The 27,673-nt window shown below is 37.6% G+C and overlaps 1 protein-coding gene across 1 annotated transcript in view; it reads right to left on the reverse strand.

The window, feature by feature from the left end:
* Positions 1 to 4,833: 4,833 nt before the first annotated feature.
* The window catches only part of LOC134331179 (egl nine homolog 1-like), a 32,905-nt gene continuing 10,065 nt past the window's right edge, over positions 4,834 to 27,673 (reverse strand). The window contains exons 2-5 of the mRNA XM_063012480.1: positions 22,006 to 22,125; positions 5,755 to 5,891; positions 5,563 to 5,630; positions 4,834 to 5,441 (exon numbers count right to left, since the gene is read on the reverse strand). Coding sequence (XP_062868550.1) covers positions 5,389 to 5,441; positions 5,563 to 5,630; positions 5,755 to 5,891; positions 22,006 to 22,125 — 378 coding nt within the window. The 3' untranslated portion in view covers positions 4,834 to 5,388. The remainder of the gene's footprint in view (positions 5,442 to 5,562; positions 5,631 to 5,754; positions 5,892 to 22,005; positions 22,126 to 27,673) is intronic.

Here is a 27,673-nt window from a genome sequence, read left to right on the forward strand (position 1 = left end):
TTAATAACATGTAATGCCCAAGTTCAGTTTGCAGGCAGCCAACCACATTTTATGATCCTTACTTCACTTTAAAATAGGTGCTCTTGGGATTATACAAACCACTGAAAATGACAAGCTTAATTATTATGAAAAAAGTTTTTTTTTTTTCTTTGAGTTAACATAATTGTTCTCAATTGTTGTGTGCACATTTAAAGTGCATTTCTTTGCTTGTTGTTCATCTGGGTTTAAACACTGCTCTTTGTTACTCTACAGGGAGTTAAGTATGTTGTCTCACTATCCATTTTGGCTTCAGCTTGTGACCCCAAGTGACACACAAGGTAGTGCAGAAATAAATGGCATGGTAGGAAAAATAATAGGAAAAAAATGGCATGGTGAGCGCAAAAGTGGTTTTCGTTCAAGCATTCGTTTTGGTGCCTCACTAAGGGAAACACCCTCCTATGCTTCAGAAGACTTTTTACCATTACGTCAGCCTGACACAATGTCAGTCAGTCATTTAAAACCCTCTGCACACTTTATTTCAGAAGCCTATCTTAACCTCTCTTTACCACTTATCAGCTCTGCTGCCCACAGACGGAGCAAAAACACCATCCAAAGGTGATGATAAATAACTTTGGGTTTACACCACAGCCCAGGTAATTCCAAATGAGCAAGTTTGCTAATCAGTTAGCCACCACATTAACTGCTGCCTTCAACTGCTAATCCTTTATTCCCCTGCGCAAACAGCTAACAAATTATCCAGCATACAAAACTATTTGGTGTAACCTGACATAATAGCTACAGCTATACTAAAGGGGCAGGTAGATGCAGCTCGGTTGTGTACTTGTGTACCTAGCAGAAAAAAACTAAAACAGCTCTTTTGTTACTCCTTAGAAACAATCCCTTATTGACAAAAGGTGAATCTTATTTAGTGTATAGAAGCATAGGAAAGAAAAATCCATTTTAAGAGACATTAAATGGAAAATAATGTCTTATTCCAGTATCTCTGTAATCTTAGTTTGAAGGTCAAATGTCTGTGTCTGGTGGTGCAGGACAGTGCAAGACATGGATGAGGTCAGTATTTTTTGTAAACATCCACCACTTGGAGATAATTGTTTCTAAATGATTGTGTGTAGAAACTACATTTTGGATATAATGGAGTCTAACCTAAAGATTGGAATGTAAAAAACGAGAGGTGATTACCTTATTATCCTAGTAACTGTATAAAAATGAAAGTTTGTGAACATTGAGATGCATTCTGGATCTGTGCCCAGGTTCGATACCTTTTGAGCTGAACCTAAAATAAAGTTTGGAGCCTGAATGTCTTTTAACTGAATCCAGTGTCTGAAAATTTTTAGTTAGTTTTTTGGGTTAGTTTAATAGTCTGGCGAGATTGGAGTCTTTTCACCACAACACTTTCATAGAACTGGAGTTATACATAACCTTAACTTTTGCTGCATATCATGTGAATGCAGCCTTACACTCCCGATGTGTCACTTATGTTTCTGAGCATGTTTTAAAGCAACAGTAGAGGGATGTTAAACTGAAGCTTTTAAAATCGCTTTATAAACAAGCATATATTTTTATGGCTGTATGCAATACATAACAAACCTAATCATACAAAAATACATGCTTTCTTTCTAATAATTCTTGTTCCAGATCTGTGAACGAGAATGTCACTATCTGCTGGATTTGAGGAGACTATGAAACAGACAAATTAAATGTTGTTCCTGGATGTACATGTGAACATTTTAAGTGAGTTATCACTGTACAGTCCCATAAGAACAAGTTAAAACAAACTTTGGGTACGAAAGATTAGTTATTCTCTCAGAATTCATCTTCTTACCTCATTTAAGAAGCAATTATTTAAATGTAACCATTTATTCTAGAGGCATACTTATCATAGCCACTAAAAGGCTGGTTAACTAAGACTGTATTCTACTCTGGCAATAGAAAAGCCAGTCACAAATCTGCTGAAACGCTGTTAAAACCAAAGTTTTTTTTAATGCAAGAAATAAATAAGAGCATTAGTAAGCACATGTCAGCTTAAGTGCTTAGTAAAGAGGCGGGTTTTTAATCATGTTTTGAAAACGGCGAGAGACTCAGATGTTCGGACAAACAAAGGGAAACTTGTTCCATCACTTGGGTGCAAGTATCTGATGGTATGATCTGGCAGTCATCAAGAGAGATGACTAGGTCTTGGGATGGATATTGATCTCCAGGAATAAGTAACAGCTCTGTCTTGCTGGGATTAAGTTTTAGATGATGGGCCAACATCCATAGTGAGATATCTTGCAGACATGCTGAGATGCGAGTATCATCTGCATAGGAGTGGTAAGGGAAGCCATGGGAGGCTATGACCTTACATAAATCTCTAATGGGGCACCGATGCTAAAATAAGGCAAAACATCTCAATAAATTTGTGAGAATCGATAAATACACAGTATACATACAAAATTTTGTCTATGCATCACATTTGCAGCAGGTTATAACAGCAAGACAAGCTTCTGGCTGAGTTTCTGAGGAATCTCAGCTTATTCTTTATAGGCAATAGCCTTCAGTGCAATAACATTCTCACACAATTAACAAACCCCCTTGCCAGTCTATGTATTTAGACTTTTGGACCACTGATTAGTTGCATCATGTGCTTGACAACACCTAATTTGCAAATGTGTGCTCTTATTAGAGATTTTGTACAGGGGATTGAATAATTCTAAAACAACAGTAGTCATTAAAAATGGCATTTTGTGTTGAATTTAAAGAAACCACTTGTTTTATCAGTTCCGTCAAGCTATTTAAATGGTTTCAAACCTGATGTTCATACAGTGTATTTGTGTGCTTAAATGTGATGTCTTTGTTTTGTTTTAACTCTAGCCTAAGTATTCTGAGAAAATGTGACCACATTTACATAAAGATTAAGATGTATTTTAACCACAGCATATCAGACTTCTCCCTGAAAAATACAAAAATATTTAAACTTCTTTTTATTCTGGGGGCAACATAATAGTTTCCATTTAGTTGTAGTTTCTTTTTTGTACTTTTTAAGGTTTTTGTAAGTATTATTTATTCTTCTCATATATCTTCTCAACAATTGGGGTGCTGGAAGGTTGTTACATTTAAGGAGACTACAGCAAGCAAAAGACAGAAGCTGTAATTTGTTGAACAATTGTACAAACGTTAAACATGACTGACTGCTGCAAAAACATCTTTTTACAAAACCAAGCTTGAACAATCTGCTGCTGACCCACGTAAGCTTCATGCTATCTTTTCTTCACTTCTGAACCCTCCTCCTCCTCCCCCATCTGCCTCTCTTACTGCTACTGACTTTGCAACATTCTTTCAGGAAAAGATTGACAAAATCAATCAATCCTTCTCTCCGACTGACCCACTTTCATCTGACCCTCAACCCACCAACACACTCACCAGCTTCACCCCACTCACCATGGACGAGGTTGCACAGCTCCTCTCATCCAGCAATCCCACTACATGCACACTCGACCCTATACCATCCACCATCCTCAAAGACATCTCACAGGACCTAATCCCCTTCATCACACCCATCATCAACAACTCCCTGACATCAGGTGTTGTCCCTACTGCTTTTAAGAAGGCTCAGGTCATTCCCCTTCTTAAGAAACCTACACTAGACACTACAGACATTAACAACTACAGACCTGTCTCACTCCTCTCTTTTCTATCGAAAATTCTTGAACATTCTGTCTATAACCAACTATCTGCCTTTCTTACTCAGAATGACCTTCACGATCCATACCAGTCTGGCTTCAAGGCAGCGCATTCTATGGAAACAGCACTTGTAGCTGTTACTGAGAAGCTTCATGCAGCCAAAGCAGCCAAACTGTCATCAGTCCTTATTCTTCTTGACCCTTCGACACAGTGAATCACAGAATTCTCTTGTCCACTCTCTCCAACCTTGGAGTAACAGGTTCAGCATGGCAATGGATGGCCTCCTACCTCGAAGGGCGCTCCTACCAAGTGTCATGGAGGGGATCTATATCTCTTCCATGCACTCTCTCAACCAGTGTTCCTCAGGGCTCTGTACTTGGCCCACTTCTTTTCTCTATCTACACCTGCTCTCTGGGTAAGGTCATAGCCTCCCATGGCTTCTCCTACCACTTCTATGCAGATGACACTCAGCTCATTCTGTCATTTCCTCCTTCAGACACATAACTCTCAGCTCGCATTTCAGCATGTCTGCGAGATATCTCACAATGGATGTCAGCTCATCATCTAAAACTCAATCCCAGCAAGACAGAGATGTTGCTCATTCCTGGAGATCAGTCTCCAACCCAGGACCTAGTCATTTCTCTTGATGACTCCCAGATCAGACCATCTGATAAGGTAAGAAGCCTTGGTGTTTAAAAAAACAAAAAAACACTTTGGTTCTAACAGGTTTCAGCAGATTTGTGTTCTTCGACTGTTGTTTACTAAAACTTGAGAAATGAAATGTTTACTATGGAAGCACTTCTGTAAGTTGCTCTGGATAAGAGCATCTGCTAAATGCAGAAAATGTAAATGTAAATGTTCACAGTGTACAGAAGGATGCCATGTAATGTCTGTGTATGCCTCTTACAGACTGTGTGCATTGTTTTGCAAATTGTCGAAGCACATACACATCCAGTGTAATTCCCTTCAAATTTTTAATGAAGATTAATCTATTGAACTGACTGTCTGAACTTTTGATTTAGTGAGGCCAGATGTGTAAAATCCAGAGTAAATTAAGCTTGTCTATGGCATGGTTTATTGCTATAGCCATTTTAACAAATAAAAAGACAAATGTAAGTAATCTTATGTAAAAAAGCTTTTTACTTATGTTTTAGAACTGAAGACTAAGAGGAAGACATCGTGAAATCTAAAAAGGTATGTTGCTTATAATCAGAAAATATATTCCAGCAACATAATCACTAAGCAACAGGTGAAAAACAAATATCTAAATCTTTAACGTGCTTGTCCAATCAAAATTTAGAACTGTGTTTTAAAACCACTTGCACAATTTGCATAAAAATCTTATATACAAAAAACACAAAGAACACTTTTTCTTGTGTATATTTTGTTGCATGTTATACAGACTGTACCTTTTGTTGTGGAGAGTCTGAGAAAGAATAATTACATATACAATCTCTTGATCAAAGCACAAACATACTTGCTTAATTTAGGCACTATTTCTATGTTTGTATATGCATAAGACAGAAGTTTTTGTAAAAGAAAAAACAAACTTGACTTTTGCATGCTGGTCCCTGCACTTAGACCGAAATAAAGAACAAATAAATTCTGTCCACTTTCTGGACTAACATTTATCCTTTAAAACTGTAGGCAACAACTCATTGGTGGAGGTTGTTTTCATTCTTCCCATCTCTTCTTTTTCAGTCAGTGTGTCTGTGAAACCCTCCGTAATTAGCATGGATTAGATGACCTGAGATCAACTTTCATTCCCTTTTCGCCAGCACCTGAATGAATAAAATTAATACTGCTTAAAATATTTACAAATTTGATAAATGGTCATGAGTAGTTTAGCCAAGGATCATAATTATAATTTTGTTGTAAAAGTACATTTGTTTTAGGTCTTACCTACTGAGTATTTCTCTTTAGCCCGAGCTCGCTCATCAGCATCAAAATACCACACAGTAATAGCATACCTACACAAACACATTAAATGCATTGTTTAGCACATAAATGTAAAAAAATTAATTCACCAAAGAATATAACATTAAGGTATTTTAAGTGGCAGGTATATTGGTAACTGTCTCATTAACAACAGACCGGGTGGCGTGGGCAGGCTGGACCTCGTGTGGGTTTCTTCGGTCCGACCAAAAAAAAATCAGTCTGTCAAATATGGGCTCAATGTCCGCAAACTGCGCTTTACCATCTGGAAAAATCCGCAAAATACCACCATGTACCTGAAAGGAAAAAACAATCAAAAATGGAACATGCATTTGAAAATAGCAAAAAATGCCAACACAATGTCAAAAAACTATAGGCATGGACAAAAATGGAACCAAATGGAATTAATTAACCACATTTTGCAATTCTGGAGCGCAAAACTCCAGAGAGATGATACAGCATAGAATAACTAAATATGTAAATATAGGTATTTTACTTGTATTACTGTACACTGGCATAACCGTTTATCTGCATTAAATGCTGTAAATGCAATATTCTAAAGACAATTTAAAAAGAAATTCAATGAAATACTTCAGAAAAAAAGAATTGGCCCCCAACTGATTTATTCTATTCTATTCAATTCTTCAAACTACAAACTACTTAATAACTGTGATTAAATAATTGTGATGCCCTTTTTAGTAACAACTGTGTTCTTTTTGGTGAGCAGTGGTTTGACCCTTGCCACTCTTCCATAAATGCCATTTTTGCCCAGTGTAGAATAATGTACTGTACATTGACCTTTACTAAGGCAAGTGAGTTCCGCAGTTCTTTAAATGTTTGTCTGGATTCCATCCTGGATGAGCTGTCAATGCTTTCTGGGATAAGATTTTTGCAGGCTGGCCACTCCTAGTTTTCTACATTTGTGGATTATGGCTCTCGCTGAGTTTCGTTGGCTTTGTTACCCTTTCCATAGGTTTTCTTTCCTTTTGACCTGGGTTAACATTTATAATATCAAAAGTACTTTATCTGAAGTTCATTACAAATATGTTGAAATACTGGGAAGGAGGTTAATCCTTTTTCACAACACTGTGTATTTCCTTTTTACCATGACAATATTTGCTACTTTTTAAAATGGTGTAAAAAATCTTGACTTTTTGGCTTTGAAGCACAGTGTAACAGACTATCCTAAACCTATTTTAATATTTCTGCTTAATTACAATTAATAACCTAATTTTCTAAACATTTAATCAATATGTCACATACTAAGAATTAAAATTATACTATGTTTAAAGTGTGGCTTGGCACTGTTTTGCTATAACAAGCAAGAACATCCCTGATAAAAAAAGGCAGCTTATGTTGCTTTAAAATGTGTATGTACCCCTGAGCATAAATGTTACCTTCCCAGGTACAAAAGGTAACCATTGGCAGTAACACAACCCTGTTCCATGTCAGAAGCTGGCTTTTAAACTTTGCACTGGTAACAGTAACTATGGTCCTTTTTTGGCCCAGAAAACACAATGTCTTCAATTTTCAAAAAAACTCCCTGCTCATTGTTTGTTTTGTGCAGTCAGTGGTAATCAGTCTCAGTCTAAAGTATGTCTACACTCACGCTGAGCTGCTTAACATTGGTTTTAAAAGTTGCATCGATGTTACAATCAACTTTCAGCAGTCGCATAAAATACCACTGGATCAAGCAAGAGCGTCAGGCTCTTCCTGGATTGTTGTTGGACCAGCAAAGCAGTGCAGGCAGAGAGGGGAACAAAAACAAAAGCGTGCACGCTAAGGGGGCCTTCTTGCTAAGCTAAGGAGACAACCATACAAACTGCCAACAGTGAGCATCCTTCTGACCAATGCTAGATCCATCGCTCACAAAAATGACAAACTGGAGCTACAAACTGCTGCAAACACGTCTGAGGCTGTTGCATGATGATCATAATTGGATCCTGGCTACATCTGCTAAATACAGCACTGCAGTACAGCTAACAGACTGCACCTTCATAGAAATAATGACTCGGGTAAAAGCAGAGGTCGAGGTATTTTGTACATGGAATATATTTGAACAACAGGATTTGCAGGGTTTTACAGAAACTCTACTCTTGTACATAAAGTGCAACATTGACACTGTAACTGTTGACCAACGCTCTGTCCCCATCAAAAACCCTGGATGACCAGCGAGGTTCAGTCACTCCTGAAAATCCACAACTCTGCCTTGAGGTCAGGTGACAAGGACCAGTACAGTGTGGCAAAAGTAAACTTGAAGCAAGCCATCAAAGCTGCAAAAAGGTCTACAAAAATGAGATTTATCTCACACACAATGACCCTCAACAAGTGTAGCAGGTATTACACCAAATCACCACTTATATCATCTGGGACATCTGGGACTATCAATGCCTACACCTCACTAGTTGAAGAACTGAGGAACAATTTCTTTGCCTGCTTTGACACAAAAATGTCCCACACTGCCCCCACCAACCCTGAGTTTCCATACACTTACACTCCACAAACATCAAGTGAGGCAAATGCTCAAGTCAGTTAACCAATGGAAACCTTAACAGTTGTGATGAAGAAGGACTTATATACATATACACATGTACAGTACAATGAAATTCTTTTTCTGCATATCCCAGCTTGTTTTTTGGAATTTGGGGTCAGAGTGCAGGGTCAGCCTTTGTACGGCGCCCCTGGAGCAGACAGGGTTAAGGGCCTTGCTCAATGGCCCAACAGTGGCTGCAAAGATGTTTTAAGATTATAAACAGGCCTTTGCTATAATATCCTATTTAGTTATTAGTTGCTAGGGTGTTTCTAGAGCATTTCTTGAAGTAAGTAGAATGTTGTAGGTGCATTCATGTCATGAAAAGATAAATTTAAAAAGCTGTATACGACCACACCTTTTGCAGTTTGTTTAAAGATTTGTAATTGGTTTAGTGTAGATGTCAAAAACTGCAAAATTTGTTTTTAAAAATAAGTATATGAAAGAAAACTTAAGATTAACCGCCCTTCTTTGCTCCTCAAATACTCAACTTTTCATTGATACATCACCTGTTTAAAATCACATAATTATTTAGTTTTTTTAAAACTCATTACTAACCCTCAATTGCCCCGTCACAACTTTTTTCGGAATGTGTTGTAGACCTGAAATGCAGGAATGGATGTACATTAACAAATGAAATAAGGTGACATAAAATATGAAATAAACATGAAATAAATGTCAAAGAAAAATGTAAGAAACACTTTTTTTAATGATTTGGGGTTGTACATCTGTCAGGATTTCATCTATAGATCACGTAACAGGAGCTATCAGGAAAAGAAAAAACAGAATTTGTTTCTATATCAATGATGGTTGGTGTACAGATGTCACAGTGCTACATAAATACTGCAAACATTGTTCTTAAACTGCAAGCCATTTTATTTACCATGAGTTTTCCCTCACCCCAAGCCAGCAAGAATGATGCGCCACAAACCCTGGCCGACCAGGTAACCAGTTTGAAACAAGCTCCCCTACTGTTTTAGGGACTGTGCTGACCAACTTCCAAGGAGTTGCACAGAATTGTATGTATAATGTCAATAAAGGCACTCATTCATTCATAATTTTTTTTTATTAATCAGCTCTTCAAATCACTCTTTCTACCTTCTCAGTACAGTCATTTATTCATACATTCACATCTGCATCCATTATTATTCTAACATGTTGTGTATCCATCTCTTTGTTTCTCTGTCTGGCCAGTCAGTACCAGTCTTGTTCACCTTACATAATGTCCAACTTCTCATACAGCTTGCCATACGCCTTTTACTTTGCCTTCATCTGTTATCTTTCTGAATTATGCAGCATCTCCTTGTCTAGCTCTGCTTCACCACCACCCAGCATCTGTTTCACCTCTTCTTTGAATGTCACACCACAGTTTTCTTTCTTTAACCGCCACCATCTGATCCTCGGCCCACACTTACTCTCTTTCTTATATTCACCTTAGGAGACATCCTACAAACAACCATTTGATGCTGTCTAACTACACTCCCCCTGTGTGGAGTTTGCATGTTCTCCCCGTGTCTGCGTGGGTTTCCTCCGGGAGCTCCGGTTTCCTCCCACAGTCCAAAAACATGCAAGTGAGGTGAATTGGACATGACTGTGTTTGACATTAAACTTGTGAACTGATTAATCTTGTGTAACCAGCAACTACCGTTTCTGTCATGAATGTAACCAAAATGTAAAACATGATGTTAAAATCCTAATAAACAAACAAACATACACTACCCCCTGCCACCACCCTAAAGTCTCAAATCTTTTTCAGGTTACATCTTCTGCATAGGATTACAGTCCACCTTTGTGAACCGTCCGTGACTCTTATGTCACCTTGTGTTACTCCTTGTATTACCAATAGGTCCTCATTCGGTATACATACCCAATTGCAAAAACTGGAACAGTAGATAAAATGCAATTATATGAACTGGGGGTTTGGCAGTTGAAGATGTATGAAAACAGGGATAAGAATTTTCGTCGTTCAACTATTAAGGTAGGCTGTGTATTGTAGCCTCCATTTATTCTGTCTTTCAACTTATATACAGGTCCTTCTCAAAAAATTAGCATATTGTGATAAAGTTCATTATTTTCCATAATGTAATGATAAAAATTAAACTTTCATATATTTTAGATTCATTGCACACCAACTGAAATATTTCAGGTCTTTTATTGTTTTAATACTGATGATTTTGGCATACAGCTCATGAAAACCCAAAATTCCTATCTCAAAAAATTAGCATATCATGAAAAGGTTCTCTCAACGAGCTATTAACCTAATCATCTGAATCAACGAATTAACTCTAAACACCTGCAAAAGATTCCTGAGGCTTTTAAAAACTCCCAGCCTGGTTCATTACTCAAAACTGCAATCATGGGTAAGACTGCCGACCTGACTGCTGTCCAGAAGGCCATCATTGACACCCTCAAGCAAGAGGGTAAGACACAGAAAGAAATTTCTGAACGAATAGGCTGTTCCCAGAGTGCTGTATCAAGGCACCTCAGTGGGAAGTCTGTGGGAAGGAAAAAGTGTGGCAGAAAACGCTGCACAACGAGAAGAGGTGACCGGACCCTGAGGAAGATTGTGGAGAAGGGCCGATTCCAGACCTTGGGGGACCTGCGGAAGCAGTGGACTGAGTCTGGAGTAGAAACATCCAGAGCCACCGTGCACAGGCGTGTGCAGGAAATGGGCTACAGGTGCCGCATTCCCCAGGTCAAGCCACTTTTGAACCAGAAACAGCGGCAGAAGCGCCTGACCTGGGCTACAGAGAAGCAGCACTGGACTGTTGCTCAGTGGTCCAAAGTACTGTTTTCGGAAATCAAGGTGCCAGAGTCTGGAGGAAGACTGGGGAGAAGGAAATGCCAAAATGCCTGAAGTCCAGTGTCAAGTACCCACAGTCAGTGATGGTCTGGGGTGCCATGTCAGCTGCTGGTGTTGGTCCACTGTGTTTTATCAAGGGCAGGGTCAATGCAGCTAGCTATCAGGAGATTTTGGAGCACTTCATGCTTCCATCTGCTGAAAAGCTTTATGGAGATGAAGATTTCATTTTTCAGCACGACCTGGCACCTGCTCACAGTGCCAAAACCACTGGTGAATGGTTTACTGACCATGGTATTACTGTGCTCAATTGGCCTGCCAACTCTCCTGACCTGAACCCCATAGAGAATCTGTGGGATATTGTGAAGAGAAAGTTGAGAGACACAAGACCCAACACTCTGGATGAGCTTAAGGCCGCTATCGAAGCATCCTGGGCCTCCATAACACCTCAGCAGTGCCACAGGCTGATTGCCTCCATGCCACGCCGCATTGAAGCAGTCATTTCTGCAAAAGGATTCCCGACCAAGTATTGAGTGCATAACTGAACATAATTATTTGAAGGTTGACTTTTTTTGTATTAAAAACACTTTTCTTTTATTGGTCGGATGAAATATGCTAATTTTTTGAGATAGGAATTTTGGGTTTTCATGAGTTGTATGCCAAAATCATCAGTATTAAAACAATAAAAGACCTGAAATATTTCAGTTGGTGTGCAATGAATCTAAAATATATGAAAGTTTAATTTTTATCATTACATTATGGAAAATAATGAACTTTATCACAATATGCTAATTTTTTGAGAAGGACCTGTATGTTATTTAATGAGTGCCATGAAATGTGGCACTTTTCTTTAAAAATCTATGATTTTTGAAAAACAAGGTCTGTGAAATAAATTCCAAAATGAATGCCTGCTTATTTAAAAATGGGACAGTTAAAAGGAACAATATTAAAATGTGGAAATTAGTGGAATATTTATGATTTGGTATAAAAGAAGCATTGAAGACAGTGGTAGAGCTTAGGGCCATTAATGGAAAGGTTATGGGTTTAAACCTTGGCTCTGCCATACAGCGACTATTGGGCCCTTAACTCTCTCCGCTGGGGGCTTACAATGGCAGACCCTGTGCTCTGACCCCATCTTCCAAACAAGCTAGGATAAACGAAAAAAAAAAATGTCATTGTATTGTACATCAGAGCTGTGCAGTATATCGCAAATATCGATATATTTGATAACATTTTTTACACGATATTTAAAATGACCATATTCGTTATATCGAGTATGTTTCGGATACCCAGGTTACCATCTGAGTACGGTTATCTCACTCATTCATGGTGTCTCTTACTGTCACAGCCTTTTTATTCGCTAACACAAACCTCAACATTTTCACTGTGTTGCCGCTATGTTTCTCTGAAGAACCGGCTACAATGTTTAGAAAGAAACATTAATAACATTAACAACCAATAACTCATAAGTCAGTCAACAATGGAGGAAAACTAAACCAGTAGCGAATATCTGAATAAAAAATAACAGTGCATGGATCTGTTGTGTGGAAATGGTTTGTTTTCCACAGGAATGATGCCCAACATGGTAAAGTTTAGTGCAAATTATGCGATAAAACCGTTGCAACTAAAAGTAGCAGCATGATAAATTTATTTCATCATATCAAACATTGTCGATTGCAGTTTGCTTAGTCAGTGAAATACCACATAGATAAAGAAAAAGATCTCTATTTCTTTCCATCTTTTCTATCTTAAATTGCACACTATTTTTGTTCATGTCTTTATTTTTTAGTACAAAAACTACTTTTTATTTAAGTAGGGCCTACAGAATTGTTTTTATGTTGGAACAACTGACCTTATGTAAGTTCCAAAATGTATGGTGGGTGTTTATTATTATTATTTTAAATATAACAGATATACAGTTTGATAAGTACAGTTATAGTAAAGCATGCTCTTTTGGTGTTACAAATAATACTGATACTTTAATATGATACTTTGTTAAGGTTTTCATCATATCATATCACATATCGTCACTTCTCTAAAGCATATCAAGATATTAGTTTTTTAGTCAGCCCTACTGTACATGTGTATATGTATATTTGACAAATATAGGCATTGTATCTAAAAGATGATGAAGATGATTACTATTATTATAACAACAACAAAAGCTGTCATTCAAGCAAGTATGCGTCAAAGTTGGTCACTCACTTTGCGCAAAAAAAAATAAAATAAAAAAAATAAAAAAAACACGATTGAAAGGAATTTAGAGATCACTATCAACAGTCCATAACCTTATTAAAACATTCAAAATCTTTACATCCCTGAGGAAAAAGGGTAAGGCCAAAAACCAATATTGAGTTTTGTGACCTTTGATCCCTTAGATGGCACAGCATTAAAACTGACATTCCTCTGTATTAAGTATAACTAAAGCTTGGAAATACTGTGGCAAACCTAGTCAGTAAACGCTGCATCCAAAAATGCATGTTAACTCTTCTATGCAAAGCAAAAGTCAGATCATCTAGAGCTGCAGTTGCCTTTTCTGTGCTCATCTATTAGGAACAGATAAAGCAGAAGTAAAAATGTCTGATGTGGTCTAATGAGTCCACTTTTTAAATTATTTTGAAAAATAATGAATGGTGTTTTTATGGGTTAGAGAGGGAAAGGACCATCCTGACTGTTACCAACACAATTACATGGGTAACATCTGTAAAGACTTAAGGGTACACATACATTTGGAGCAACACATGCACGTAATGTGGTGTAAGTGGTTCCACATTTTTCCTTATGTTAAAATAGGTCAATAAAAACATGATATGACACTAGCTGGAACACCTAGTTCCTAGGTGCAAAGCCTCTTTTAATTATACATAGCCAGATTAGCAAACACAAGAATATCTTAAATTGCTGAATAATGAGAATATGGGGTTTGTCATACCATGCATGAAAAAACAGGCTCATTTCTTCTTTACACAACTATTTTAATATTAAAACACTATAGCCCAATGTGCTGAGAATAAGATGTGGAATCTGTTTGTTGCTATTGCTTTAAATAAAGAGAAAAAATCTTTAACTATATTGGTTATTGAAATATGAAGTTGCCACACGCAAGTGAAAAGATGCAGTTGGCTACTGCACACGTTTTGGAGGGGGCATGTGCCAGTCTTGCTCTTCTCAATCAGGGTGGGGATCGGCATCAGTAGAGAGGAAGCATAATGCAATTGGGTAATTAGATGCGCTAAAAAAATACATAAACAAAAATATAAAATAAATAAATAATACTGCTTTTTAAAAATATATTGCAACCATTCGATTTATATACAATCAACCAAGTTGAATAGTTAAAACATTAAATATTCGGTCAGTGTAGTAAAACACTGCTAAAGAAATATACCATGAACTATTCTTTAAATTCTATCCATCTGTCAATTTCGCCCCGAGGCCCTCACACATTGAAAGGACCCTTCATGCTGAGGGTCAATTTAATCTCGATCCCAAAAGAGAATCTTAAGCTTCTTCCTCATGCTCACAAGAATCTTACACCTATTTTGCAATTACCTTCCCCATTTATGACCCAACAAAGACTAAAAGCCATAAGGGTCAGAGTTTGGAACAGCTCTCTACCTTAAGTGATATCTCAGCTTCTTCTACAACCACTGTGGAGAAAGGAAGACCAGGGTTAGTTTACCAACTGGTAACTGGTACAAGAGGAACAGGCCCCCAATTTACTACCTCCCTTATGGATGCAAATCAAGCATCCTTCGCTCCAGATTCCCATCTGGAGACATCTGGACTTACACAGACAACAAGAATTTACTCACAAACACCTGCTTCAGATTCCACAAAAACAAGATGTACTAGCAATGTACTAGCTGGAATTAACTCACGTCAAACCAAGCATGCACATATGCACACACGCACACACACACACTCATATTGAATTTCAGTGACCTGAATCAGGGATCTGAGCCATGACCTACCAGTTTTGTGAAAGAACTAAGCAAGGTTAATTTTACCAAAGACTAGGACTGGGTGGTATGATGGTACATTCGGTATGCCGTTTTTGATTCCTCATACGGTATGGATTTTTCATATACAGCCATACTGTAGCATTATTAATACAACAACTGTAGGCTTCAATAGACAGCAAATCAAATAATATTGTTTGCCGCTAAAAGCGCTATGGAGCACCGTGCAGATTAAGCAAAAGCAACAAGAATTTTTTTTTTTTTAAGTTTTACACATTCAGGACTGGAGCAGTTAAGACCAGCTTTGTGATATCTAGAAACAATATTCAACAAGAACAATGGACTGAAAAACAGCAAATAAAGTCATTAGACTGCAAACAAAATATCAATATTACTTTTATATAGTTTAAAACCTGCACAATTAATAAATCAGGTTTTTCTAGACACAATCTAATCCAGATTAAATTAGTACACCAGGTATATTGGACCAAAACTAAACTAGCCAAAATCCATCTAGATCTTGATCCCAAGTGCGACAGATGCCATATGGCCCCTGCTATGCTAGTTCACATGTTCTGGGACTGTCCCGCCATTACAAATTACTGGCAATCAATCTTTCATTGCTTTTCCAACATTCTGGACAAACCCATTAAACCCTGCCCCCTAGTCGCTTTGTTCGAATTATCGCCAAGAGACGTTTTACTCTCTGCTTCACAAACTAATGTAGTAGCCTTCTCTACACTCTTAGCGAGGTGTCTAATCTTACTTAGATAGAAACATGCCACTCCACCCACATATAACCACTGGTTAAGGGACGTTGCACAATTTCTCCATCTATAGAAAATTCGGTGCACAATCAGACCAGCACAGGAGGCTTCTCCAATACTTGGATGTTCCTGGAGTATTTCTCTAACATCACCTCCCTTGATATTCCAGACATTCCTTGAATTATTTACAGTACTACAGGTGTTGTGGGGGCCTTATGTGTGCAAGTAATCAAATGTCATTTGATAATTACTTTTTTTTCTTCTCTCTTCTGTAAGTGGTGGGGGGTAGGGTGGGGTGGGTTGCTGAGGTCTGTCTAATTGGGAATTAGGGAGGGGGGCAATGGTTGGAGTGATGGAGTGACAACTTGTTATAATATGTAAATGCCACAAGTTGGTTGTTTTTTGCATTGTTGTTCTTTTCCTGTCATGTCATCTGTAATGCAAAACCTAAATAAAAATTTTTTTTCAAATGCTTAAATCTTTAACTTTATTGGTTATTGAAATATGAAGTTGCCACACGCAAGTGAAAAGATGCAGTTGGCTACTGCACACGTTTTGGAGGGGGCATGTGCCAGTCTTGCTCTTCTCAATCAGGGTGGGGATCGGCATCAGTAGAGAGGAAGCATAATGCAATTGGGTAATTAGATGCGCTAAAAAAAATACATAAACAAAAATATAAAATAAATAAATAATACTGCTTTTTAAAAATATATTGCAACCATTCGATTTATATACAATCAACCAAGTTGAATAGTTAAAACATTAAATATTCGGTCAGTGTAGTAAAACACTGCTAAAGAAATATACCATGAACTATTCTTTAAATTCTATCCATCTGTCAATTTCGCCCCGAGGCCCTCACACATTGAAAGGACCCTTCATGCTGAGGGTCAATTTAATCTCGATCCCAAAAGAGAATCTTAAGCTTCTTCCTCATGCTCACAAGAATCTTACACCTATTTTGCAATTACCTTCCCCATTTATGACCCAACAAAGACTAAAAGCCATAAGGGTCAGAGTTTGGAACAGCTCTCTACCTTAAGTGATATCTCAGCTTCTTCTACAACCACTGTGGAGAAAGGAAGACCAGGGTTAGTTTACCAACTGGTAACTGGTACAAGAGGAACAGGCCCCCAATTTACTACCTCCCTTATGGATGCAAATCAAGCATCCTTCGCTCCAGATTCCCATCTGGAGACATCTGGACTTACACAGACAACAAGAATTTACTCACAAACACCTGCTTCAGATTCCACAAAAACAAGATGTACTAGCAATGTACTAGCTGGAATTAACTCACGTCAAACCAAGCATGCACACACGCACACACGCACACACACACACACACACACACACACACACTCATATTGAATTTCAGTGACCTGAATCAGGGATCTGAGCCATGACCTACCAGTTTTGTGAAAGAACTAAGCAAGGTTAATTTTACCAAAGACTAGGACTGGGTGGTATGATGGTACATTCGGTATGCCGTTTTTGATTCCTCATACGGTATGGATTTTTCATATACAGCCATACTGTAGCATTATTAATACAACAGCTGTAGGCTTCAATAGACAGCAAATCAAATAATATTGTTTGCCGCTAAAAGCGCTATGGAGCACGTGCAGATTAAGCAAAAGCAACAAGAATTTTTTTTTTTTTAATTTTACACATTCAGGACTGGAGCAGTTACGACCAGCTTTGTGATATCTAGAAACAATATTCAACAAGAACAATGGACTGAAAAACAGCAAATAAGGTCATTAGACTGCAAACAAAATATCAATATTACTTTTATATAGTTTAAAACCTGCACAATTAATAAATCAGGTTTTTCTAGACACAATCTAATCCAGATTAAATTAGTACACCAGGTATATTGGACCAAAACTAAACTAGCCAAAATCCATCTAGATCTTGATCCCAAGTGCGACAGATGCCATATGGCCCCTGCTATGCTAGTTCACATGTTCTGGGACTGTCCCGCCATTACAAATTACTGGCAATCAATCTTTCATTGCTTTTCCAACATTCTGGACAAACCCATTAAACCCTGCCCCCTAGTCGCTTTGTTCGAATTATCGCCAAGAGACGTTTTACTTTCTGCTTCACAAACTAATGTAGTAGCCTTCTCTACACTCTTAGCGAGGTGTCTAATCTTACTTAGATAGAAACTTGCCACTCCACCCACATATAACCACTGGTTAAGGGACGTTGCACAATTTCTCCATCTATAGAAAATTCGGTGCACAATCAGACCAGCACAGGAGGCTTCTCCCATACTTGGGGGATGTTCCTGGAGTATTTCTCTAACATCACCTCCCTTGATATTCCAGACATTCCTTGAATTATTTACAGTACTACAGGTGTTGTGGGGGCCTTATGTGTGCAAGTAATCAAATGTCATTTGATAATTACTTTTTTTTTTCTTCTCTCTTCCGTAAGTGGTGGGGGGTAGGGTGGGGTGGGTTGCTGAGGTCTGTCTAATCAGGAATTAGGGAGGGGGGCGATGGTTGGAGTGATGGAGTGACAACTTGTTATAATATGTAAATGCAACAAGTTGGTTGTTTTTTGCATTGTTGTTCTTTTCCTGTCATGTCATCTGTAATGCAAAACCTAAATAAAAAAAAATGTTCAAATGCTCAAATGATTATGTTAAAAATTAAATGATTAAAAACTTAATTAAATTAACTTAATTAAAAGTTAAATTATGTTTATGTTTTTATTCTGCCTCCTCATTTTTATTGCCTGATTGTAACGTCAATTCTTCCAAGTAACAGCTTATCAAAAACATTCAATTTACTGCCTTTATACAGAGATAAATTAAAATTAAGCAGAATTAAGATCAGCCTATTGGCCCGGCCCTCCACAACAGTCCCAGTTTCTCATGTGGCCCCTTGCTAAATTTAATTGCCCAAATGTAATAAGCGTTCAGAGAAATGACTAAAACACTGGATTCCAGATATGTCTTACCGGGGCAAAATAACTTCAGGTCAGTTGCTCTTCCAACATTATACCAACAAATCCGATGCAAGCTGGAAACGGAGATATTTAAAGTCATCCACTTTTCTACCATAGACCTGTGGTCAAGTTGTCCAGTGAAATTTGCAAACATCATTTTATTTGTTAATTGGGAGCTAAGGGTATTATATATTGTATAATACTTAGCTAAGGGTATTATATATTGTATAATACTTAAATAATAAATAAACAATAAAAATTGTTTATATATTGCACTTTCCACGCGTACTGATTCCATCATATAAAGTGTCATTTTGTGGGGCCAAGCAAATCTTATAGTACTCAAAACCTTCATTATATACATGGCAAAATTAAAACTTTTTATATTCTATGTACTTATAACAGAACAGGCCACAGAAATGTAAAAAGTCCCAGAAAAAAAACAAACAAAAAACAAACAAAAAAACGTGTTATATTGTGATACAAATTTTTGGTACCGCCCAGCCCTACCAAAGACAATCCAGCAATTGTTGTTATGTCCATGAAAAGTATTCTCATAGATGCTGTCCACATAATTATACCTTTTAAATATCCTTTCTATTTTGCTTGCTCTCTTTGACACAAAATATAATGTTAAGAATTATGTTATACCAATATCTATACCAGTACCTGTATACAAGGCTAAAGAACATTGTTGTAACTATTTCGGTGTATTTTACTTGTTTAATCTATACAGTCATGTAAAAAAGTTAGAACACCCCATGAGAACCTTTGTCTTTTAGAACATATTTAAACATATGGACGTTTGAGCTTCACTTGTATTGAAATGGAGCTTATATCATTAAACAAATAAAACTGAAAAAAATACTTTTAAACTCAAGTTGTAAAATGTAATAAACAAAAATGGAAATTTATTGTGAGGAAAAAGTTAGGACGGCCTATGCCCTAATAGCTGGTATTTCCCCCCTTGGCTGAAATAACCTCAATTAGATGTTTCCTGTAACCATCTACCAGTCTCTGACATTGACTGGGAGAAAGTTTTTCCCACTCCTCCATGCAGAATTTCTTCAGCTGTGTGAGGTTTGAGGGGTTTCTTGCACACACATCCCATTTCAAATCACCCCACAGCATCTCAATAGGATTAAGATCTATGCTTTGACTTGGCCATTCCAGAACTCTCTATTTCTTTCTTTTGAGCCATTCCTTGGTGGATTTACTGGAATGTTTTGGATCATTGTCATGCTGCATGGTCCACTTCCGCTTCAGCTTCAGTTTTTGGACAGATGATCTTATATTTTCCTCAAGCACTCTCTGATTCATCATGGATTCTATAATGGAGAGCTTGCCAGGCCCTGCTGCTGCACAGCAGCCCCAAACCATGACATTTCCACCTCCATGCTTCACAGCAGGTATGAGGTTTTTGTGCTCAAATGTTGTGTTTGGTTTGGTGTCCCTCTGTTACTGTACCCAAATAACTCAGCTTTGGATTCATCTGTCCAAAGCACATTGTTCCAGAAGTCCTGGTCTTTGTCTAGGTGTTCTCTGGTAAACTTTAGTTTTGCCCTGATGTTTTTTTCGACAGCAAGGGTTTCCTCCCTGCACACCTCCCATGAAAATCAAACTTGTGCAGTCTCTTTCTGATGGTAGAGCATGTACCTTGCTATCAACTGTGGCAAGAGCTACCTGTAGGTCCCGTGATGACATTGTAGGATTATTGGAGATTTCTTTACACATCTTGCGGTCTGCTCTTGGGCTGAACTTGCTAGGACGGCCTGACCTGGCCATGTTGGCAGTTGTTTTAAATGTTCTCCACTTGTAAATTATTTTTCGGACAGTGGAATGGCTAGATTTCTAATTGTTTTGAGATATTTTTAAACCCCTTTCCAGACTCATCTGCATCTACAACCTTCTTTCTGAAGGCCTCAGAGAGCTCTTTAGATCTTACCATGGTGATACCACTCACTTCAACAATCAAGAGCAAACCAAACTATGTCTGAGGTTTAAATAAAACTCCAATGTCCACTAACCATGGTCTAATCATTGCAGCTGATGTGGTGCACCTGATTCTAATTTTAGATATTACTTTTTCACATGACCGTACATTGGTAATCAGTTTCAGAGTTTGCAAAGAGTTGTCAATTCACCCGCAGCATGCACTTCTCTCAAAAGAGTTTAAAAGAGTTTGAGCAGTTGATGTTAATCAACAAGTCGGCAGAGTTGTTCAGTTCACTGTATGTGTTTCTGTTTGGATTCAACTAGAATCATCTGCTTCTGACAATTACCACCAGTCAAGGTAAAGTTCCTATTCTTGGTGCATGGTTTTGATGCTTTATTATATGCTTCCATTATTAATCGATAGCATACATTTTAATTAAGCTCTAAACTTTCTAGGTTCTACCAACTCTTCGATCCACTACAGATATTCATATATTATTTCCCAGTAATAGTTTTTACCTACAGATTCCTACTTTTATTATTACCACTTAGTTATTCCATTTACTTATTAACTGTCATTGTATATGTTATCTTCAGAGTTTAATAAACATTACAACTATGCAGAACTAAGTGTGTGTTTAATTTCCTGGGTGAGAGAAATTATCAGCCTAACAAGCTTTACTCCATCAGAAAGTGATCTGTTATGAATTAGATTTTTCTGGTAATTTCTCCTTTAGAAATTAATTAATTAGTTAACGTAATTACTTCTCAACAGAATGTTCATATTTTTCCAACATTGGTATACTATTATACTATATACTTTAATTACAGGTCAAAATAATTTGAAAACCTTTTTTTCACATTGTGCCAACAATTTGTGACAAATAACAAAGAAAAAACTTTACCCTCAACCATTAAAACATCTTTACTAAAAAAAAAAAATCAAATCAAACGTTATTGGTAATTATCTATGATTCTGGTCTAAAAACTGACAGTGATAAAAGCTGCATTATGAAGCATTATTGTAGTGATTTGGCATGTATTTACTCATAAATGATTTGGCTTAATGATTTTTCATTTAAATCACATCTTGCAGTACAGCAGTTACTTGGTTCAGAATCCTATTTGCATGTAGTTCTCTTATGTCTCTTATGGATTAAAGAACCAATTAAACCCATCAATTTTAAATAATGCAATTTCTACCAGTTATGACTAAATGAGTAACTTTTCATTTCATAAACTTTTTTTTGTCATTATAAAAAATTTGCGTCAGTCGTGGTTTTGATGCCATTTTGTTTATTCATTCAACATTGTCTCTATAAATGTGAATAAAATGTAATATAAAAATAAACATGTAATTGAAAAAAATGTAAAAGTTAACCTAATAAACCAACCAAAAAAAAATTCCATGCCCTGTTTTTTTCATGATTTCAATTGTCTAGTGATTTTACATACCTTGGCATCCCATCCTTTATTTAAGTAATAAATGCATGTAACACATCTTCCATCTTCATTTGGGTTGTCCACATGACGAACATATCCAGTACCGTTGCCAGGATAACATGCAACCATTGCCTGAAAAAAAAGAAAAAATATTTATTTGTGTATAATTCAAAAAGCAGACATTTGGCTGCCTGAAAAACAGTAAACAAGGTTTCTGATTTTAAATTATATTGAAAATGTCCAGCTTAATCATTTTTTGTTTATAAATTTCACTTTTTACAAAAAGAGGAAAAAAACACAAAAATGTAAGCCAGAAAATTCAGTTACATCTCCAGTACATCTACAATATTATTTCTGTCTTTACTTTCATTTTACTTTTTTAGCACCAAAAATTCGGTCTTCATTCGGTCTTACACATCCGAGACCCAGTGGTTTAAGCAATGGAGTATGAATATAGAACTTTGGCATAAGGAATATGAAAGAAAAACTCCTAAATTAGTTCAAAATTTATTAGTGAAGTATCGTTCTTTTACAACAGCTCAGTCACAAAAATGAGGAGTCAAGTTGTGTGTAAGAAATTGTATACAGTGGTACCTTGTAACTCGACGTCCCCTAAACTCAAAATCTTTGAAACTCAATGCCCTTTGTCGAGAAATTTGTACCCTTACATTCAATGTTTCCCTTAAACTCAATGTGTTCAATCTGTTTTAAAAAAAAATTATTTATTTAATTTCAAATTAACAATAAACAGTCACTTTGTTCAGCCCTCAGATTGAGTGGTGCGGTAATACGTCATCAAAGTGTGCATTAGGGCTGGGCGATTTTCACGATTAATTCGGTTAATTCGCATGAACGTTTTCACCCGATGTTAGAATGTAACAATCGCGATTGTTTACATACTTTATATTTTAATTAAAATACCAACATGTTACGAGGCAGAAACTGAGCAGACGCTCGCGGAATATAAATCAGGGAAAGTTTAATATCAAAAGGGCAAAAACAGTGTACAAAACCAGGTAAAGTCCAAAACCTGAGGATAGACTAAAACAGTAAACGGAAGACAACAAGGATTATACACGGTAACGGTTAGATTTAGAAATAAAGAGCGCAAACATAATCGGCAAAACGAGACACAAACAGAAGAGTTTAATTAAGATTCACTGAATCAAACACAGCCGAACTGAATCAAAACTCCGGAGACGGTGAGCCCGATCAGGATTGGCTGACCGGGACATGTGACAGTCACGTGACAGTCCGTGAGAGCTTGGGATTTGTAGTACATATTGTTAGAAGCAGAACTGACCCCCTCCATCCACCCCCCAATCACAAGAGGACAAAATCAAAGCTGAGCAGAGTGATTACTTGATGCCCCCCCCCCAGTGTAGATACTGATACAGACTCACTTAGTGGTGGAAACAGTAAACAGGCTCGTGTTCCTTTTAAGAAACCTGTAAAGAACTTTTTGTAAGGTGGTTCTGCTGCACAATATTTAAAACAAGAGTTGTTTGTGAGCTATTCTTATAAAGCATATAGATAATTTAGATTTCTATTTTGTTTTAATTATTGTGATATGGTTATTGTTATAAAGTTTGAGTCCCTTACAAGGATAATTATAGGTGGTGCTGTTACTATTTTTGCACTTCTGCAGTCTTTGAAATTACAATGCAAAAAAAATTGCATTATACAAAAAAAAAAAAAAATCGTAATCGACAATCGTTTTTTTTTTTTTTTGGCAAAATCGCCCAGCCCTAGTGTGCATATGAGACGAATCTGCATTTGTGTGGAATAACCATCAGATTCACTCTGAAAGCGTCCACGTGTATCGGTGTTCAGCTGGATTTTCCTCCCGTTTCACTTTTAAACTTGTGTTACAGCTCAGGGTTCTGAGAAATTGTAAGAATCAGCTTTTTATTTCAGTATTTTTATATTATACTTGTGTTATTTTCAGTGTACAAGTGTCAAAAACAACCCCATTATTTTACATAAGCCTAAAATATATGCAAGTTCTCGGGACCGTAAAACACACAACAGGTTTCCCCACACATCCTTATGAGAAAAAATACCTTGAAACTCGACGCCAGTCCCAGAACCAACTGACGTTGAATTAAACCAGTAATATGGTCAACCATTCACCATCAAAAAGTGTTGCATGCAAGGCTTGCAAATTGGCCAAAAATTTGGAAGAGAACTGGGAAGAGAATCAAAAAATTTTTCAAGAATGTTCTACCATGGATTGCTTCACGGTGAAACAGACAAGTTACTTAAACCTTAACAGAGAAACAGGAATTCCCCAGTTTTAAGGATTTTGCTGATTTTGTGGCTATTAAGGATAAAGATGCCTGCAACCCAGTAACTCTGTTACTTTAGAAGTTATTTCTGTATATCTGCGAAAGAATTATCTCCTGCTGTCATTCAGGTTCTAGAGTATGACTTCAAGGATGTAAATGAAGATATGTCATTGTCCCAAGGTGATGTCTCGTTGCTCAATAAATTGAGCAAGAGCATAAGAAACAACAGTGATTATCATAATGAAATTCATCCTCCCTACAAGAAGAGACCTAAGGTACCAGACAATAAGGATCTTGCCATTCTTCATCTTAACCACCTTAAAAGGAAATTGTCAAAAGACATTAAGTACAAGGAGCACCACATAAAGTTCATGTTATATCATGAGTTAGTTGTCAATAAATGGGATGCAGAAGAAGTCCAGGACAGTGGTATTAAAAGTAATAAAATTGTACATCCCACACCATGGCATATACCACCGTAGATGCAACCCGGATTTGTATAGGCCCATTTGTGCTTAAAGGGAAAAGGATACTCCAGGAAATGTGTAGGCACGGCACACGCTGGGATGATATTTCAAGAGATGATTTTCAGCCAAAATAGGAGTGCTAGAAAAATGATCTAGCTCATGTAAATGTTACCATAGCACATAGCTACATGTCTGCTGGTTTTGGTAAGCTTGTCAAAACTAAACTGCATAATTTCTCTAATGCCAGCACAAGAGGGTATGAACAGTGTTCCTAGGGCAAAAAGATCTTGAATTCCAGGTGTTGGTAGTGCAGTAGCATCCTATGTTCATCTCCATCTCATACATGTGTATATACAGTGTATCACAAAAGTGAGTACACCCCTCACATTTCTGCAGATATTTAAGTATATCTTTTCATGGGACAACACTGACAAAATGACACTTTGACACAATGAAAAGTAGTCTGTGTGCAGCTTAAATAACAGTGTAAATTTATTCTTCCCTCAAAATAACTCAATATACAGCCATTAATGTCTAAACCACCGGCAACAAAAGTGAGTACACCCCTTAGTGAAAGTTCCTGAAGTGTCAATATTTTGTGTGGCCACCATTATTTCCCAGAACTGCCTTAACTCTCCTGGGCATGGAGTTTACCAGAGCTTCACAGGTTGCCACTGGAATGCTTTTCCACTCCTCCATGACGACATCATGGAGCTGGCGGATATTCGAGACTTTGCGCTCCTCCACCTTCCGCTTGAGGATGCCCCAAAGATGTTCTATTGGGTTTAGGTCTGGAGACATGCTTGGCCAGTCCATCACCTTTACCCTCAGCCTCTTCAATAAAGCAGTGGTCGTCTTAGAGGTGTGTTTGGGGTCATTATCATGCTGGAACACTGCCCTGCGAACCAGTTTCCGGAGGGAGGGGATCATGCTCTGCTTCAGTATTTCACAGTACATATTGGAGTTCATGTGTCCCTCAATGAAATGTAACTCCCCAACACCTGCTGCACTCATGCAGCCCCAGACCATGGCATTCCCACCACCATGCTTGACTGTAGGCATGACACACTTATCTTTGTACTCCTCACCTGATTGCCGCCACACATGCTTGAGACTATCTGAACCAAACAAATTAATCTTGGTCTCATCAGACCATAGGACATGGTTCCAGTAATCCATGGCCTTTGTTGACATGTCTTCAGCAAACTGTTTGCGGGCTTTCTTGTGTAGAGACTTCAGAAGAGGCTTCCTTCTGGGGTGACAGACATGCAGACCAATTTGATGTAGTGTGCGGCGTATGGTCTGAGCACTGACAGGCTGACCCCCCACCTTTTCAATCTCTGGAGCAATGCTGACAGCACTCCTGCGCCTATCTTTCAAAGACAGCAGTTGGATGTGACGCTGAGCACGTGCACTCAGCTTCTTTGGACGACCAACGCGAGGTCTGTTCTGAGTGGACCCTGCTCTTTTAAAACGCTGGATGATCTTGGCCACTGTGCTGCAGCTTAGTTTCAGGGTGTTGGCAATCTTCTTGTAGCGCAACAATTCGTCTTTTAAGATCCTCAGAGAGTTCTTTGCCATGAGGTGCCATGTTGGAACTTTTAGTGACCAGTATGAGAGAGTGTGAGAGCTGTACTACTAAATTGAACACACCTGCTCCCTATGCACACCTGAGACCTAGTAACACTAACAAATCACATGACATTTTGGAGGGAAAATGACAAGCAGTGCTCAATTTGGACATTTAGGGGTGTAGTCTCTTAGGGGTGTACTCACTTTTGTTGCCGGTGGTTTAGACATTAATGGCTGTATATTGAGTTATTTTGAGGGAAGAATACATTTACACTGTTATATAAGCTGCACACAGACTACTTTTCATTGTGTCAAAGTGTCATTTTGTCAGTGTTGTCCCATGAAAAGATATACTTAAATATCTGCAGAAATGTGAGGGGTGTACTCACTTTTGTGATACACTGTATCTTCATCATATACATGTGTATATATGTGTAAACACTTTGTATTTTTATATTCTTGAAAGCTGGGATATTATATTTCCCCCCGTGGGATAATAAAAGGCTGTCTTATCTTATCTTATCGTGTAATTTGTAGAAAAAAACAAGAAGAGAACGAATGGATGATCTACCATGGATGGTGTAAAGAATACCTCGCTTCTATCACTGTCTGGCAACACTGCCACACACCAAAAAGAAACATGCAGGTTGGGGACCTGCATGATACGAGGTGATGATCTACCGAGTTGTGAATGGCATTTGGGTCGAGTATTAGAGACAACTTTTAATAAGGATTAGTTAGTTAGACAAGTCGAAGTGTGACTAGGATACAAAAGGCTTGGTAAAAGAGGAGCACGTCTCAAAATCAAACCTTCGGTCATAGAACGCCCAGTTCAGAAGCTGGTCCTGTTGCTGGATCCAAGCTAAAAGATAGTACTTAAAGATATTATCTACTGTTTACCTTGCCAAACATTAACTAAATAAAAAAATATGCTTCTGTGTAAGTTACTGTTGCGGTTGTCTACCTACTTACAGACATTTATTTATTGTGTTAATTGTTTTATGTAATATTTAATGCTTTAGTGCCTTATTTCAATATACAATGCATTTTTCATTTTTACAAATTACACAGGGACAGCTGATGTAAGCGGCTGACAGGCGGACGGGTCCTAGCTTTACCATAGTAACTCTGTTAACCCACTATTTATAACTAAAAGAAAGAGAACCACAACAAAAACAGCAATTACTCACTTGCCACTACTTGATATATGGTCCTTACAAAAATACAAGATAAATTAAAAACTAGTACAGCCACATAACCTGATGCGTGTGACCACACGCAATATGCAGAAATCACAAAAAGTGCCCACTGAGGTCACATACATAAATACGCACATACGTAATATACTGGTGC

The sequence above is a fragment of the Trichomycterus rosablanca genome, chromosome 17 (genome assembly GCF_030014385.1).
Source record: "Trichomycterus rosablanca isolate fTriRos1 chromosome 17, fTriRos1.hap1, whole genome shotgun sequence".
NCBI lineage: Eukaryota > Metazoa > Chordata > Actinopteri > Siluriformes > Trichomycteridae > Trichomycterus > Trichomycterus rosablanca.